Source organism: Passer domesticus, chromosome 1 (genome assembly GCF_036417665.1).
Source record: "Passer domesticus isolate bPasDom1 chromosome 1, bPasDom1.hap1, whole genome shotgun sequence".
NCBI lineage: Eukaryota > Metazoa > Chordata > Aves > Passeriformes > Passeridae > Passer > Passer domesticus.
Window position 1 is genome coordinate 105,821,036 of NC_087474.1, and position 18,134 is coordinate 105,839,169.

Consider the following 18,134-nt stretch of genomic DNA (forward strand, 5'->3'; position numbering starts at 1 on the left):
CTTACAGTATGGTTGGCTTTGGTAGATATCTAAGTAATTACACTGAAACATGTAATGTTTGACTCTATATAGGGAAAAAATACAACCCAAATTTCAGTCTGTCATTGCTTTGTTTTGGCCAAAATACTTGTTCAGTCATATTAATAAAATTAATCAGAGGATGAGCAGAACTCAATGTGGGCCACAGAACTTGCTCAAGAAAGTAGATACTTACTAATTAGGAGCTTTGTAGCATGAATTACTGCTGGTACCTTAGTAATCAGAAGTAAGTGAAGAGGTAGGTTATTTTCATCTTGTACAGTACAGCTGATAACACATTTATCTGCCTGGGGATCAGCCAATCCAGTCCACTGGCTGCAGAATTCTCTTGTGGCTTTTTTTTGAGGATTCTGGGATAAGGAAATTACTTACAGTTCATCACAAGGGTGGAAAAAATTTGATATTACTGTGGTGTACAAGTAACCAGTGTTGCTTACTTGCTGTAGCAAAATCAAAAGACTTTTTTATTTATTGTTATCTCCAAGTGGGACCTAAGTCCCCCCCAAGCCTACTAACATGTGACTTTGAAGTTAGTTGGTGATTAATGGGGTGAGAACTAGCAATTTGATTTGTTGGTTTGGTTTGGTTTTTTTTTAGGCAGCTGCATTTTATAACACCATAAGTAGAACTGGCCTCATTATAAATAGTGTATTGTTAGTTATCCAGAAGCCTGGTATCAAAAGCTACCTTAATTTAAATACTGCTGTTTGCACTTCAGCTCCAGCTGAGCAAGAAAAGTACTGTTCAGTTATGCAGTGGAAAGAGTAAAACAGGCTGGAAGTCTTTGAGGTTCTGTGATCACACTGATATAAGCAGTGAGCTTTTTTTTCTTGTAGAAGGTCATTTCCCACCAGTCATTTAAGCTGAAATAGTGATGGTATTCAATATTCTATGGAGAGAAGCAAAAATGTTCAGAAATTTGTGGTCATGAGTTGTAATGAGCCTTTGCATTATGATGTTCACTGTTAGGCTTTGTTTCATCACCTTAGGTAATATTATTCCAAGCTTTAGGCATCTCTTGCAAGCTTTAAGCTGTACACAGATTAATTTGTCCTTCAACTATGTTAAATTATGTTTTGGGCAAGTGAGAGAACAAAGCATCATCTGGGACTACCTTCTTTGATTGTTCAGCTAGTCTATTATAAATTACTGCTTTTACAAGAAAGTTAATGCAGAATGATAAAAGGCATGTCATTTGGAACTGATGCTGTCCTTTACCTTTGCAAAACATCAGTAAATCAGACAATTCAGATTACATGATCAAAATTAAGCTTATGATGCAGTTCTTTCTAAACATAAATCTGTTAAAATTTTAGCTTTGAATGGTAGCAAACCGTAAGAAGTAGATGCAGTATTTTTTTTGTCTGACAATTCACTAAAAACATGAGCTGAATAAAATTGTTTTGAGTTCTAAGAAGAAAAGTTCTACAGCTTGTTTTTAGTATGTTGCTGACTGTTGTAAATATTACTTTCAGCATGGTAATACAGGCTTTTGTTATTTGTCTAAATTAGGTCTGTTTGCAGCCCTGTGTGCTGAAGCTGTTGCTTTATATTCCCATCAGTCTGAAGCACAGGAAATAGCCCAGATGTAGTGGCAGATGTTATTGGTGGTACTATTTTACTCTGCAAAATTGTGTGTCCATTTAGTAGAAGTAGCAGTATGACAGGTATGCTGACAACAGCACAAATTGGGACTGAGAGCATGATTGATAAAACCCTCAAGTTACAATTTCCTATCTAAAGTCCATGTCCAATCTATAAACTATTCTTTGTGCTACTGCAGATACCAGTAAAAATCATGGGTTTTTTTAAATGCGTTGTGAAATCTACCTCTTAAAAATATATTTATGTTTAGTTACTTTTAATATACAAAAACTGATGAATTTATCTTTGTACATGTAGACAGGAAATATTTAGGTGTCCTTAGAGATTTTCCCCATGAACTACATTTACATGTTTTCAGATGGTTTTTTTTTTGTTTAAAAATCTTTTAATTTTCCTTGTATTAATTGAAACCTGACTCTTTCAGTATGTGACGTTGCCTGAATTGCCTGCAGTTATGGTCTTCAAAGATGGAACTTACTTTGTTTATGATGGTAAGTAAAGTAAGATGTAAGTACCTTACAATATTTAAAGCATATATGGAGAAGCTGGAGGAGTTGGGATTTCTTGAAGAGTATGTAGGGACGCTGGGAAATTCCCCAGTCTTAGGATAAATAGCAGCTCCTTTGTGAAGAAAAAGATAAGAAAATTACTAGTTCTTCCGCAACAAAATAGAAGGAATTTTGTTTAGCAGTCTGAAGTAGAAGTGGTGATGTTTCCTTTGTGTTTTCAGTAAGATGTAGCTTCCAATATTACAGTTTTGACTGCATTAACTTATTGAGAAAAGTTGCTTCTTCTCTGACTGTACAAATAAATCATATACATAGACTACCTAGCTTGTTCAGGCTAGGCTGTGGCAGTGTAGGCTGTAGAAAGGCCACCTGAAACTAGTAGTGTTTTATTGCACTGCTGTTTCTACATATGTGTATATGTGCAGTACAGAAGGGCAGTTCACCTGCCACTGCTGTAAAAGTGTATTTCTGTATATATGGGTGCATATCCATATGGAAGTATTTTATTGTACTCAGATTGCACCATAAGGTATGTTAGAAGCACACAGATGTACTCATAGATACATTGCATAGCCTGGGCTTGTGAGCACACCACTTCTTTTCAAAAGCATCTACTCTTGATTCAGATTGTTTCAAATGCAAGTTTTCCTATTTAGTTGAAAACATATCACTCAGAAGATTATTCTGCAGGTTTATTTTCTGAGGATAAGTAATAGCACAGCAAAATATCTCAGGTTGGTCACCAAGAGTATTCTTTGTGACCTCGTAGAATGGATGTACTTGTCTTCCTCTTCAGTTTATTGCCTCCAGGTAAAAATTCACCCTACAGCCCCATGATTTGCATTTAATTTTTTGATCTCTTTTAGCAATTCAGGAGAAGGAAAGCTTGTCAAAGAAACACTTATTTTGCTGTGTGGCCTGCTTGTTTTTCCCACACCTTCTAAAACAAATGCAAAAACTGTAATAATTCAGGCTTTTAATTTACTTTGTAAAAATTTTACTTTTTTGTAATGTACCAGAAATGTTATTGGAAGTCAAACAAATCATGAAAAGGCAGTTTAAGAGACTGAATAAGTTTTTATGTGCAGCTGTTACGACTGGCAGAACTATGAAGAGCTCACTATAGGGAAAAAGATATAGCAAAATGCACTTCAGTGCTCTGACCTTTGTCTTGTTTTGGTTTGGATTTTTTCCTTCTCCATAGTAGGGGAAATGGATGCAGATCCATAGGATGCGTTATGCTTGGAATTGTTTGCTACTGCCTTATGGCAGATGATTGTTAACCTGAAATTACTGATACTTGAGTCTTTACAATAGAATTTAAGACAAATTATTTATTGTGCATTTGTTCACATAAAATGCAGCATATATGTATATATGTTTTTGCTTTTTTACTTGTGATTTAGATCTAATTGATGGTATGCATTGTAATTTAATTCTTAATAGATTAAAGCATCTAGGATCTTAAACTAGCCTTCAGTAGATTGTCAGTCATACATGATTATTTGTTCATTTACATTCACAGTGCTGTTTAATGCATCTGCTTTTTCTTGATCTTTCTGTTTCATTTAAGGACTCTCAAAAATACTGCTTTCTGTATTTTTGTATCTCTGCTTTGTTTGAAACTTGACAAATTATGTACACACACCCCTTTAAAAGCAGGGTTTAAACCTGTTACTTTCTGCACTGGGTCACAGTTAGCTTCTAATATATCATTTATCCTTGATTTGGAAAACAAAATCGTCAAGTCAACTTCTCACACTTTTCTATAATATGTTTTTTTGTTCAGCAATTGAAAATAGCTTTAGAAGTTTTAAAACTTAAAATGCCCATAAAATTATGATAATTGATGTAGCAAGAGTAAAAGGAAAAAGGGAGAAAAATTAGTGGTTGCCTCAATAGTACTGAAATAGTAAATCTGATGACCCACCTCTTAAAAAAATTTAATCCTTTCTTCTTTTTTTTTTTTTTTTAATGTCAGAGTATGAAGATGGTGATTTGTCATCCTGGATAAACAGAGAAAGATTTCAAGGTTACCTGCATGTTGATGGCTTTACACTGTATGAACTTGGAGATACAGGTGAGATGCTGCTGCCAAACCCTTTGACACTGTGTACTAAACAGTGAGAAAAGTCAAAAGAGTACTAAGAATATGTTTTTAAACTTTAGAAGTTAATCAATATCAGGTTAGAGCTGATAGTGGCAGTATTTTTTTGATGTTGGACTGATCTGTGACTAGAGGTTTCATGCACAGTCTACACTAGTCCATTCCTCACAACATAAAAGTTAGTGTGTCTAATCCTGTGGTAATCACAAAAATTAGTAGGACTTTTAAGAGCATCTTACATTTTGCATAAGTTGCATATTACCTCTTGGAATACATGCAGGGAATTTTAAAACTAGATTTAGAAGTATCAAATATGGATTATCCAGATATCTTGTATCTAGTGGATTTAGATATCTTTGAAATAGATGTGGCAAGAAAAGGAGAGGAGCATGTATTGAAGTGGACTTGTCCCACAAGACTTCAACTTTTCTTTAGCAAAAGTTCTGCAGGCTAAATGAAAATTTTGCAGCCAGGTGACCTCGGGAAAAGGCACATGACTTGTACTGCTCTTAAGGTATATACATACTCTTGAGGTACCAGCAGAAATACTGTAAGTGTTGACTTTTCCAGGCCAGGACATCTTATCATCTGTATTGCATTTCAAAATACTTGCATTCAATCAACACTGAGGGTTTTTTTAGGTTTTCTTACATGCTTATGAAGCTAATATTGTTACACCTACATTTTAAATGGTTATTTACAGAAATGCTGAAATGTAGTGTATTTCTTCTTGTTACGTTTTTGTCTTAACAATTCCTCAAATAACCAAAAAACCCCAAAAAAACCAACAAAGCTTTATTAATACACGGGAGAAGCCATCATTTACTTTTAAAGACCTTTATGTATTAATACATAGTACCTGGAATTTATTTACATAATCTTTTATAGTCTTAAAGGTCATTAGTTGTCTACCATATTTATTAGGTAGCATCTTAGGGTGGAAAGAAATAGGGAAAAAGTGAGAAATGATGTATGGAAGAAGTGGAATGGGGAGAAGCTACTGCTATTTCAAAAGGAAGTATGGGAATGAATCATAGGTCTTGCCCATAAAACCCAACAGTATTACTTGAACAAGAGTGACTTTTTATTTTTGAGGAGAATGCTTCCCATGGCATGGTGATAGGTAGGAATTGGACAATTGGTTGTCTTGATGGGGAGGGTTTTGATTGAATTGTGGCATCTGGAGAGAACTGAAAAATGAGCCCTCTGGAGCCTTGAGTTAATCTGGTTGATGACTGACTGCACTGTTAACAGTCTGCTTTCCTAACTGCAAGGGCTTGATCTGGAGAAGCTTTTTAAACATACTTATATCTGATTGATAGCATTCTTTGGGATTGGAGGTTTTTTGTTCCTTTTAATCAGAAAAACTTCACAAAGTAAATCTTGGAAGAGATTGGTATATTCTAGTGTTGACCTTTAAGCTCCTCTGACAGAGGTCTGTGAACTAAATTGTGTTTCTGATATCAGGAATTCTGGGCTCTGCCAGTAAATTTTCCTTTTTTTTTTTCATAATGCTCATAACAATATGAAAAATAGTTGTTATTAAATCCATACAATAGTGATTTAATCAATTAGAATCAGTTTGTAATTGCTGCTATGTAATGCAGGTCTCCATAGCCTCATATTTAAGTATATGTAAATATGCAGCTTGAGTAGAAAATTAATTTTTATCTGCATTTTCTCTCTGTTAACTTCTTTCTATAGATAGGCTTTTCATGCAATGCTAGTGATGTGCCATTAAGCCCCATCTTAACTTATTTTCAGTAGCTACAAGACCACAGCTTGGTCAGCTTGAAGAGGCTCTTTGGCTGTGAGGCTTGTTTATACTTATAAACTAATTCCTGTCTGTGGAGAGTACCTGATCTTTTAAGTTGACATATTCCCCATTGGAGAATGTGTGTTTCTTTTTAAATGGTTTCAAGAATTTTTATTCCTTATTTTAGGAAAACTTGTGGCTATTGCAGTCATTGATGATAAAAACTCTTCAGTGGAGCATACCAGGTACAGAATTGAGTATTGGTGACACTATGGGAGAAATGTGCTGGTATGACATAGGGAAGTTTGGAAGTTTCTTAAATATTGAGAAATATAGGTTAAATAAATGGGTTTAACTTGTAAGTGTTCTGACTTAGTGTACTAGCTTTACTTAATTTATGGCTTGGTTGAAAGCACATGTGAGTTCGCTGAGATGGTGCGAGTTCCTGTATCACTTTTTTGCCATTCGTTAATGGGATCACAGGAGCAAATGGTGATCTCATAGCTTTTAAAAGCTATTGTGTCACCTTCTAAACAAAGACAAAAGTGCTTGAGTTCAGATGACTTTGAGATGAACTCAGTGAGTTTAAACAAATGACTGTACTTCAGTTCACTCACATTGAAAATTAAGCGATGCTTATGTATTAGTTGTCTGTGGCACTTTAAACAAGGGGATGTTTTTGCTGGGGTTAGAGTTTGCCAAAGAGGCTGAGAGGAACAAGACCTTCCCTCGTCCTGTTCTGTTGCATATACAGGCTAAAAAAATACTGTTCAAGTACTGTGTATGCTATTTTCAACCTTTAGGAACTAAGCAAGATGAACAAGATGTTTTTTTGATAGTCCTTGTTGCTGATGAGGTATGAATTGCTGCTTACTGGGGAAATCTCAGTGTTTTTTGTATTTAGAAGGAATTTATCCTGGATATCCATGCCATTTTTTTCCTTTCAGATTAAAGTCTATTATTCAGGAAGTTGCCAGAGATTATCGGGATCACTTTCACAGGTAGATGCACATGGGACTCTGATGTTTTAATTGGACTTGTGCATTAGTCTTTATAAGACATCAATCACTTTTTTTTTCTAAGTGAAAAATGTTACAGTGTATGCTTTTATATTTTTATACTGATATTTAATAGGACCATTTCATTAACTGACTGTGTTTCATAATGCTGTGTTCTAGATCATCACTTTTTCTGAATTACATTTCTAAGTGTGTGCTCTCATTTTCAGTTATAGGAATAATATTTAATAAAGAACTTCTGCTGAAACCTACTGTTGTTTTCTTTTTCATAATTTTATTTTTAATTGCTTCTCTTTCAGGGATTTCCAGTTTGGCCATATGGATGGAAATGATTACATTAATAGTTTACTAATGGAGTAAGTAAATTCTTATTTGAGTATTCTTTCTTCGGTTGTATTTGTTACCAAATGTATTTAATTGAAAATAGTCTTACAAAAAGTTCTTGGCTTTCATGACTTAAGAAAAAAAACACTGTCATCAGAATTCAGCCTGTACCATAGTATCAATTACTCATTAAATTAAACTGTATAAATATATAATTTAATGTTAGATGTTTGGCTTACTGATAATACTGATTGACAAAGCTTATCTTTTAGATCTACTTCGTTAAATTACTGTTAGAGTTGTGAGGCTTTCACTCTCAATATATTTTTATGATATGCATAGAAATGCACTTATTTTGAAATACATAAGTGGTTTAACAAGATGCTTGACAGTTGCCCTTACTGTGATCCTTTTCTAAAAAATACATAATTAGAGAGTTGAGTTGCTTGGCATTTGTAGTTAACTACTACTTCTCCTCTGGCCTTTGGAAGTCTGAAAGAAGGGAAAACCAGGAGTCAGTATTATAATTCTGTAAGTTTTCCAAATCCATTTCTTGGGGATCAAAACATTAATTAAGCATGTGTTCATGCCTCCTAAAGATTCTAGGAGCTTCATGTAGACCCAAAAGCACAAGGTCTACATTTTTGTAGAATGTCTGCAGATTGACACCTGATTTAAAGACAATTGTCTCTCCATTAAAATTATGTGATTTGATTGAGCTAGTGCTTTATAATTGCCAAAAGTGAGACCTTCCTCACTTGCTTAATTGCTTCTCCTGTTCAGGCTCTCATGTCTGTCTGCTGAGCTCTTTCATCCTGTTTATCTGTCAGAAAATTGTTTGGTTTTCTGTCTGGGCAAGTAGGGAAGTTACTTTGCTGATTCAACAATATTATTCCCTGCTCCTCTGCTAAGTACCAGCACAGATGTGCAGAGAAGTAGGGGAGGGACATGAGGAAGGAAATGAAAGGAAAGAAGACAGAACTGCCACTTGGAGTGGTAGTGATCTAGTGGCAAGGTCTGTTCAGCTGAGTTGTTTCACTGAATCTGCAAAATACCTAATTTTATTATTTGTAGTATGTGGAAAGTTCTTGTTCAAGTACTCACCAGCTTTTAATTATTTTATATACCAGTGTATACCTTTCAACCACGAGTAGGAATTTGCAAAAGAATGCAGCAAATTATGTTTGTTGTAGTGGCTCTTCATGTGACTACATGAATAATTCGAGTTTAAAAAAAAAGTATTGCAACTGCTTCAGTTTGTCACCAGGTGGCAGCAAGTGGAAATAGAAAAAATATGAATAATGATAAATCTATCACAAAACACTTTTTAGTGTGTTAGATGCACATAGGAACAAATTCTGTGTTCTTTACGGAGGACAAAATATTGTATGATTTCTGGGAATAGAATAAGACCTCGACAAAAGTCCATTTATGAGCTTGACTGTAACTCCATCAGTAGACATTATAATTGTCTTTTCAGCAGTATATGAACATACTTTTGTTGGATTAGAAATTATACATTTAAAACCATGCACAAAAGATGAAATCAGAATATTGTGTATTTTAATTAAAATACATAATTTTACCTAAAATTTTACTAAAAAATGCTTTTCACTATTGTATTAAAAGCAAAATTACAGTTTTTTATAAGCTAAGGTGTATAATATCACAGTCAGCTCTAGGTATATGTAGAACTCTGCTCTTGAAAGTAACACATTAAATGTGTTTTTGTAAACTTCTGTATAGCATAAAGAATCTGTATATGGAGGTTACCTTTCAGCTGCTCTACAACCAACTGCAAGAACATCAGTTACCAGACTGTTAAATGCAACAGAAACACTGCATCTAATTAACAAAACTTGTTCTGTTTTGCTGGAAGGACATATTTTGGTAGGAATTAGGAACCTGTTACCAGATGCTTGCAAAAACAGTGACTTGGTTTGAGTGCCTTCTACTTAGATTTCTTCTTTGTCCCTAGTAAGAACAGAATAAAAATTTCAAGGGGAAATGTTGTATTTATTGACTCTTATGTTGTAGGTTGCCTTGGTGTACAAAGTTGTGTTATTTGGTTAGTTTTTCTAAAGTTCCATTTAAAGGATGGCATTATTTTGTTAACCCTCTAATTGCCCTTATTTTTATTGACGTGTCACCATGCTTTCAGCTTCAGTACTGGAAAGAGAGTCTGCACCTTAAATCTTCAAGTGTTCAGCTTTCTGGAAGTTCAGAAAATTGTCATATATTATTAAACTTTTTCACTTTTAGGGTTGCATTTGAATTTAAATCAAAACCAAAAGCCCCACCTAAAATGTGAGAGTAAATTTAGGATAATTTCAGTGACTCCAAAGAAAAATGGGCATCTTGAGTAAATAACCAGTACTTTCATTAAATAATTTACTGTTAATTGGTAGCCACAGATAAGCCTGAAATCATCATCAATTTTACATGTATTACAAAAGTACATGGATAGAAGGGTGAAAACATAGAAAAACAAGGTTTTCTTTGCTTCGGCTGTGAAGGAAGTACTTGAATTCATTACTGACAGAATTGTAATTGATAAAGAAAATTGAAAATTTGATAAAGACTACAGGAGATTTTAAACTTGTTTAATATGTTTAAATCTTTCTTTTTGAACAGTCTACTTTTGCAGTATTAAAATTTCTTAAACCTGATCTTATTTTGAATTTAGTGCTACAACTAATAGAAGATTATACTGGTTTGTGTCCAGAGATAATTTCTAACTTTTTTTTTCTTTCCAATTATGATGTATGTGCACATGCACATGAAGATTAACTGCTGAGTAATAATTCTTTAAAAATTCTGTTCCTCTTAAACTACAACTAAAAGAGCTATAGAAAAGCTATGCTTGGCATGGTTTATTCTTTTGACTTGACCAGCAAAGGTTGATTGATAAAGGTGATCAGTTAGACAACAGTTGTGTGGGATTGCATTTTTGACTTACACTTCTGCCTTTGTAAACTTAAATACTTAATGCATTTCATATACAAGGCTGCTGTTTGTGATCTCTTACTATTTGGAAAGTCATAAGATACCTGATTTGCAGTTGCTTTGGATATGTAAAATGCTGTAAACTTCAATAGTGTCACTGACATAGATGTGAAGGAAAATAATATTAATGAGAAATGTGTCCATACCATACCATGCCCGTACCTTTTTTCTTGCTTTCTTGTTTTTAAAGAATTACTATGAAGAGCACACATGAAGTGAAGATTAATAGATTCTCTTCTGAAATGATGTAGGGATTATTTGAATTGAAATCTTTTATATGGTAGTTCTTTAAATATATAAACTGTTTGTTTATGTTTCCAGTGACTTGACAATCCCTACTATTGTTGTACTGAATACCTCCAATCAGCAATATTTTCTACCAGATAGGAACATTGAGAGCACAGAAGACATGGTTCAATTTATTAACAATATCCTGGATGGTACAGCTGAGGTAAGTCTTCATAGTAGCTTGGAATATATTGGTTAGTGTTTATTTTCTTAGATGCTAAAGTAAGGAGAAAAAAAATGGTTACTCAGATTGTTATGTGTGTGTTTAATATTCCTGTCCTGTTTTATTGTCTTGGGTGCTGTCACTGAATATGTGATTGTAAATCACATATTGTAAATCACATATACAACATGCTGTTGCATGTTGTACAAAGCAAGCTTTCTTTTGTTTATAGCATAATGGTAGTTGATATTCCTTTTACGGGTGCAGTTGTAAATGGAAAGGTTTCTTTTCATCTCCTGGTTTACATTAAATGCATTTGTTTAAAATATTGAATGATAGTGTATAATTGAACTGCACCCTTTCTTTTGGGTGGAAAATTAATAAATCAAATAGCTGGAGGAATTACAACTTTAGAGTAAAAGAAACCAGTATTATACTTGCTTTGAATGTTAGAAACAGACACAAGCTTACTTCTCTCTGCTCTAAAACTAAAAAAGAGCTGTCTTTTGTTAAAACAGCAACGTTAATTGGAATTGATGACTTGGATATTTTTTGAGTATTTATTCCCTCAGTGTACTGTAAGTTGAACAGAAAGCTATCTTCTGTGGGTAAAGAAAGAGGTCATGGAGCAGAACTTTCATTTGTGCTTCTGGGGATGGAAGGCTTTGCCACAGAGGGGAGCTTAGTAGCTTATAATTTGGCTGCCTCCTGGGAGAAGACTGTTTTTGGTTTAAGCCCCAACTGACTGTATATTGAGTGCTTCCCGTGTTAGCTGGATTCCACTTTATGCCTGTAGTTTAGGACATTGGCTGGTAATGGAAAATAACACAGAAGATATTTGTCATATGGGGTTTATTTTGGTTTACTTAATCTGCCTGGTTGATGTAGAACATGATATAGGTGAATTTATGTGCTGCTCAGGACTTTACTGGCCCTGCTTTCCATTGCAGTGTGAGGGGTATTGCTATAACTTGGTGTTTCTTTGTTCTTGAGTTCTCGCTTTTTTAATGGTTTTTAAGTGCATTGAGTTATCAACATCAATTAGGCTTTAATTATATGTCTCTTTCTGGTTGAAATAGCGAATGTAATTGGTTTCTGTCTGTTTTTTTTTTTTTCTTTACTTGGAGAAGAATTATTTGTGATGCCTTGTGTTTGTTGCCGTAGTGTCATAGTGTCAATTAGGTCTTTCTACCTTTTGTTTGCAGTATCTCAGCTAGAGTGATTAAAGGTCAGTCTAAATTCACATCTGTACAATACAAAAATAGAGGATATGACTTCATTTAAACTGTCTATATTTAAGGTGTCTGTAGACATAAAATTGCACTACTTTGGCTGCATTCTCTGCCCAAGAAATTGTGCAGCACTTGAGGAATGAGAGTCTTCAAAATATGATGGTAAACAACTAATAGGATGCAGACTTTCTGAACCATAGAGAAACTTCTGAGAAGTCTGGTTTTCCCCCTTCTCTTCCTTGGGAAGTGTTTGATTATTGACCTGGATGATACTGTTACACTGTAAGACTCTATAAGTAACTTTTTGTGAGTCTGTCTCATCTTTGTGGACATTTTTTGCTATTTGAGGGGTTTTTGGTCAGATCATGTGCTGATGAGTTGACTTCCAAATATGAGTTTGTTTCTCTGGCTACTCAAGGAAGGTGAAAAACAGTCCTGTTCAGCAGACAGACTGCCCTCTGGTTCATGTAGTTATTTTGAACACTGCTGAATTAGGGGGCAGTTTAGGTATAGTCTGTCATTGCTTGAGACAGGTTTTATTTATTGCATGTTCATATCTTCTCTTTGCTTAGTACTTGGATGTTTCTAACTGTGCTGTCATAATCCATAAGTGGATGTTCAACAGCTGCAGGAAAGTTCAGAAGAGCTCTGCAGGGACAGTTGCTAGTTTTTGTTAGTGTTTCCTTATGGTAAGAGAGAGAGTTTCAGCCCATTGTCCAGGCTGGCACTAATAGTTTAAAACAATTGTGAGGGACCTTTTCATGAGACTACTGAATAATCTTTATCCAAGTTTGGCAAGTTGGAGTGTCTGGGCATCGTGAGATGTAAGAATAATTACTTTTCATTTCCTTCTAAAGGGACTTAAGATTGCAAGGTCTGAAGAATGAACTTTTGGAATCATAACTGAAAAGTGTCAGCAGTTTTGACATGGTTCCATTTGAAATTTCAGGCACAGGGTGGTGATGGACTTCTGCAACGAATCAAGAGAATAATCTATGATGCCAAGTCTACTATAGTGGTAAGTTTTATTTTTCATTTAATTAGATGGTGCCCTTGTCAATCAGGATACAAATACTTTCAGAGGGTTTTAAAATATTTTTATATGAGTTTTATATTGTGTATCTATTGTAGGTATATGTATAGGTTTAAGCTAAAAGAACTTCTTGATTAAATTTTTTTATAATATGTATAATTAATATTCAGCATATCTTAATTCCTTAATTTTTTTTTAGTTCTCTTCTGTATGCCTGACATATATTTTAAGGGATAGAACAGAGAGAATTCAAGATCTTTTCCTTGACCCTTTTGACATCATTTCCTGAAACTGGTGCTTCACTGTTCTGAGGAATGTTACATTTTTTGTTTAGTTACCTAGTGCATAAGGGAATTAAATACTTCTATTCGTGTAATTTTAGAGCAAACATTTTTATTGTCTTTCTCATAAGTAAATTATGCTTAAGAAAATGTTGTTGGGAAGATGCACACAAATCCATTTCTTCACTTGTCCTACACAAGCAAATAAACCTATGCTGTGAATTTAAGTTGAAACTCACTTGCTTCTAAATGAGTGTCTTCCAAACTTCTGTGAAAGTAAAGTGTTTAGCCACCAGTTTCTGAAACCATTAATCCTTCTTCCTGTGCCATTAAGCTACTCCTCAACAGGAAGCTCTCTAGAATTTGTCTGCAGACTGATTTTTGACAAGACACAAGTAAGAGGTGAAACTTTTTTCTTCAAAGTGGATTTTAATGCTCTTAGAACAATTGTTTCTAAAACTTCAAAGAATGCATAGGATATGCAGTTGGCATGTAAACATTAACTATCCCAATGCAATATTCTAATACCGAACTTGTGTCATTTTTTATGAACTTATAGTAGAAATTCTTGAAATTGAGGACTCCTTGCCATTTTTGCAGAAGAAAGCAAACAAGAAACTCCACAAAACAACAGTAAAAATAAAACCCAAAACCCAAACCAAACAAGCAGAAAAATCAAAATAACACATCCATTAGGACAAGAGGACATAGTCTTGAGTTGTGCCAGAGAATGTTTAGGTTGGACATTAAGAAGAGGATGTTGACTGAAAGGATTCCAATTTGGGCATTGGAATGGACTGCTTAGGGATGTGATGGGATTCACCATCCCTGGAGGTGTTTAGTAAAAGACTGGATGTGGCACTTAGTGCTGTGCTCTTGTTGGTGGTGTTATGTTATAGGTTGGACTTGATGATCTGAAAGGTCTTTTCCAAACTTTCCAATACTTTTTTCCATGATCCCTCGGAAAAACTGATTTTCATTTTGGATGTTTTTTGAATAAATACACAGAGTGATGCAGTAACTTTCTATACTCACTGAAAGTGGTTTTTACTTTCTATTTCAACAGTCTGTGTTCAAGAGTTCACCACTGCTGGGATGCTTTCTCTTTGGGTTGCCCTTGGGGGTCATCAGCATCATGTGTTATGGAATCTGCACAGCTGATACAGAGGGAGAGGTATTTGAGCATGAGGGAGCCAAAAGAGAAAGTGGTGATCGAGAGCTCACAGATGAAGGCAGTGAGGAAGAACAAGAGGAGGAAAAGAATGGAAAATACACAGAACTTTCAGATGGAGAGCTTAAACAGAAAGACATTATGGAAAAGAAAAAAGACTAACTTGTTTGGCAAGAGAATTCTCTAGAATTTCCAAATAGACTTATTTATTGGCGGTTGTCATTTATCGGTTATCTTCATGAAAGAGGATTGTTTTATCTGCATAATGGTAGTTTTGACTTGCATGTTTCACATTTTCTCAGAAATTGACAGAAAAAAAATGGATGTTCTCTTAATTGTCCTTAGTAGATTAACAAAGAGCAATTTAAACTGAAGAAATTTTCAGGTACAGTCCTGTACCATTTTTATAAGAGTTTTGAATTGTTCATTTCCAGGACAGAGATAATGTTACTTGACCTTCCTATATGTGATGAACTGCTACTAATACAGCCCGGCTATGCACTGATTCATATAAAATTAAAGTTGAAAACAAGGAAAGGTTAGGAGAGCTGTAAAATGTTTTAGAGCCTGATAGCTGAAGACAACTTAAAAATTTCTTAAGAAGTCACATGTTCTACCTGTTGTACATTATTATGGGAAAAGAAAAACAAAACCAAAACAACAAACTTCTCTATTTCCTCAAATTAAATGTAAAATTTTGGGAATTGGAGGACTGTTCTACCATGTAATAATATAATTATTCACAGTCAAGAATGTTTACTTGATTTAGGATGTGGGAATTATATGCTAAGTGTTTATTAGTGCTTTAGCAGCTAAAAATATTGGAAAATTATGTTAAAAACCTTTTAGAACATCATTGCCTGTTAGTTACTTTCTGTGAGTGGTTGCACACTTATAGTGCAAGAGATCTGTAAGATTTCTGAATCTGCAGCACAGTTTGATAAAGGAAGACGTCAATATGAACACCTTCTGTTTGTGTAACTCTCTAATGACAAGCTTTTTGAATGGTGTTTATTTATTTTACAGTGTTTACTTGAGATTGTTATATATCTTTGAAATAGGTAGTTCTGTTTGAGACTGTTACCTGAAGGAGGGAGTTAATGAAGCTTAATGTTGACATTGGTAGAGATTGATCAGTATAAAGCATTTTTGTTACCTGTTCCATCATAAAAGCCACTATTAATACACCCCCATGACTGTGAAAAGGACTAATTTGTGCCTAGGGCTAAAACTCTCCAATGATAAGCTCTAAGGCAGCCTTTGGCATCTATGTCATGGAAAGTACCACAAAAACAAAACTTATATTTCTCTGCCTCAAACTATTCATGCTGTGTTTTTTCATTTTATTTCTATTTTTTTTTAAGGATATATTACTGTATAATACAAAACATTAGGTCCTCCTTATAAGGCAGCTTGATCACATAAGAAATTGCTATTTAGTGCTATAGCACTAAATTGAAGAATTTTAAATAGTAACCATGAGTAAGCTTAAATAGACAAGTTCTATGTTTGAGTAAATTTGATGATGCTGTAGAATCACAACCAGGGAAAACATATTGCATTATTTTTCCCTGTGGGAAAGAAACTTGTTCTTCTGTTTAAGTATCTTGGTAACAGCTGGCTTCAGGTTGGCCATGCAGAGTACCTTAAGTAGATCTCTGACTTGGAAGATTGTGGTTTGAACAACATGTATAAACAACATGTAAAGAGATCAGGAAATTTTTTTGGAAAAATTCCATGTCTGATTATGAATACAAACCTTTTTCTTTTTGAAGGAAAGATTATAAGTGAGGTCATAGAACACTGAGTAGTAGGTATCTGATACGGTTTTTTTCCCCCTTTTTATGTTTTCTCTGTTTTTTTTCTATGAATTGCCTTTTTTTCATTTTTCTCGTTATAGCCAGTTGTATATAGTAACTTGAGTTTTCTTGCATTTTGTTGAGGTTTTATTTTTTTTGGTAGAACCTTTGAGAGGTGTAGGTTTAGCATATACATGAGGAATAGATGCTTAAAAATGTGTTTAGAAAGGGGTATTTTTTTTAATGGTATTGAGCTCCTGAGCTGTTTATTGAAAAAAAAATTTAAAAATCACTTAATGAAAAACTTGTAAATTTCTTTGGACTTCTGCATAACTCAGTGCTGATAGTCAAAATGTAGGACTATTAAGGCAGTAGTATGTTTTCTTTGTCTCTTTTCTTAAGATTTCAGTACAGATCAGTTGCATATTTAATGTTGGCTCAGGCTGGAAACCTGCAGCTTTTGACTTAATAAAAAAACCTGAAGTGGTTACTGGAACCGTGCTATTCCTTCTCTGGAGTGTAATGAAAAGAAAAAAAAAAAAGCCTGACTTCTGCTGCACTGCTAAGAATGTTTCAATGTGGAGCTTTCTTTTTTGTGGTTATTTTTGTTTATGTTTATAATCAGTAGTAGCCAGTTGACTAGCTGGGAAGTATTCTGAGATGTGGACCTGAATAATGATAGATACTGTGGAAGAAACGGATCACGCTGGGATCTGTTCAAACTGTAGCACTTAATAGCTGGAGTTAGGAGGAAAGCTTGTATGTCAGTCACTTCTGAACTCTAATGTCTATCAGAACTGTTAAAAATTAGACTTGAAATGTATTGCTGTTTTCATCCAATCCTTCCCCCAGCGACATTGAACAAGTCATGGGGAGAAAAAAAACTGGGTGTCAGAAGTGATGTGACATTAAGGTGTTTGCTGTGGTCACTCAAGTAATCAAGAATGCTGTCTGAGGAGGGGCATTTTATTTCTTCAGTCTCTAGAGGTTTCTTAAAGCAACTTTACTGTAATGACTTTGGATTCATATAATAATGCTGCTTTTTTTAAGTCAAGTGTAAGCCTTTTGTTTTTCTGTAATAAAAAGGATTTAAAAGAGCTTGTTTGCTTTGGATTAATTTACAGTGTCAAGCTTAGATGTTACATGTTGTGTAGGAGGCTGTTTCCTGGGATGTCTGTTGTAAGTGTACTTTAGGCCCCCAGTCATGCAGTGCAGAAATTCAGCTGTTATTCTGCAGGATTTTGAAAATAGTCTCTAGAGGTAGGAGTTTATATTTGCTTGTCTGTGATTTAGTGAGCACTCTAGCAGTATAACACAAATGAATTTCCAAAATAGAAATTTTAAAATACCAGACCTACAGGAGTTTCTGTAGCAAAGGGAACCTGAGTCAGCCTGTCCTAGCTTACATTTCCTTCTGGAAGCACTTGAGTAATCTTGCCGCTTGGACGTGCACAGTCTCATGCTGCTTCATTATTTACCTGGGCTGTTTTAACAGCTCTTGTCCACACTGTGGTGCTCACTGCTTAAAGGATGGGAGGATGGCACTCAGACATCTGATGTGATGAAGATGGCACAAAAGTGCTTAATTCTCATGAAGTACTTCAGTAAAAGGTTCAGCTTGTTCTGTTTTGGTCCAGAACTAATTACGCAATTCCTCTTTTGTCAGCATGTTTGGAGAAGCAATTGTATTTGGAGGAGTGGGAGGGTGGAGAATTGTTCTCTTGACAGCCAAAAGCTGAAGTCAGTGAAAAGGGTGCAAAACCAGAATGTATTTCCCTTAAGCTGTTGAAATCTCCTGAGAC

The 18,134-nt window shown here is 34.7% G+C and overlaps 1 protein-coding gene across 2 annotated transcripts in view; it reads left to right on the forward strand.

The window, feature by feature from the left end:
- TMX3 (thioredoxin related transmembrane protein 3) overlaps positions 1-17,430 on the forward strand; it is a 28,418-nt gene extending 10,988 nt beyond the window's left edge. Inside the window, exons 9-16 of one of the 2 annotated variants that reach the window (XM_064432631.1) lie at positions 2,069-2,135; positions 4,135-4,233; positions 6,204-6,261; positions 6,964-7,017; positions 7,335-7,391; positions 10,687-10,816; positions 12,998-13,066; positions 14,429-17,430. In XM_064432631.1, coding sequence (XP_064288701.1) covers positions 2,069-2,135; positions 4,135-4,233; positions 6,204-6,261; positions 6,964-7,017; positions 7,335-7,391; positions 10,687-10,816; positions 12,998-13,066; positions 14,429-14,695 — 801 coding nt within the window. In that variant the 3' untranslated portion in view covers positions 14,696-17,430. Of the gene's footprint in view, positions 1-2,068; positions 2,136-4,134; positions 4,234-6,203; positions 6,262-6,963; positions 7,018-7,334; positions 7,392-10,686; positions 10,817-12,905; positions 13,067-14,428 lie in introns of those variants that run through there. The other variant, XM_064432620.1, reaches the window with a different exon arrangement.
- The last annotated feature ends 704 nt before the right edge of the window (positions 17,431-18,134 follow it).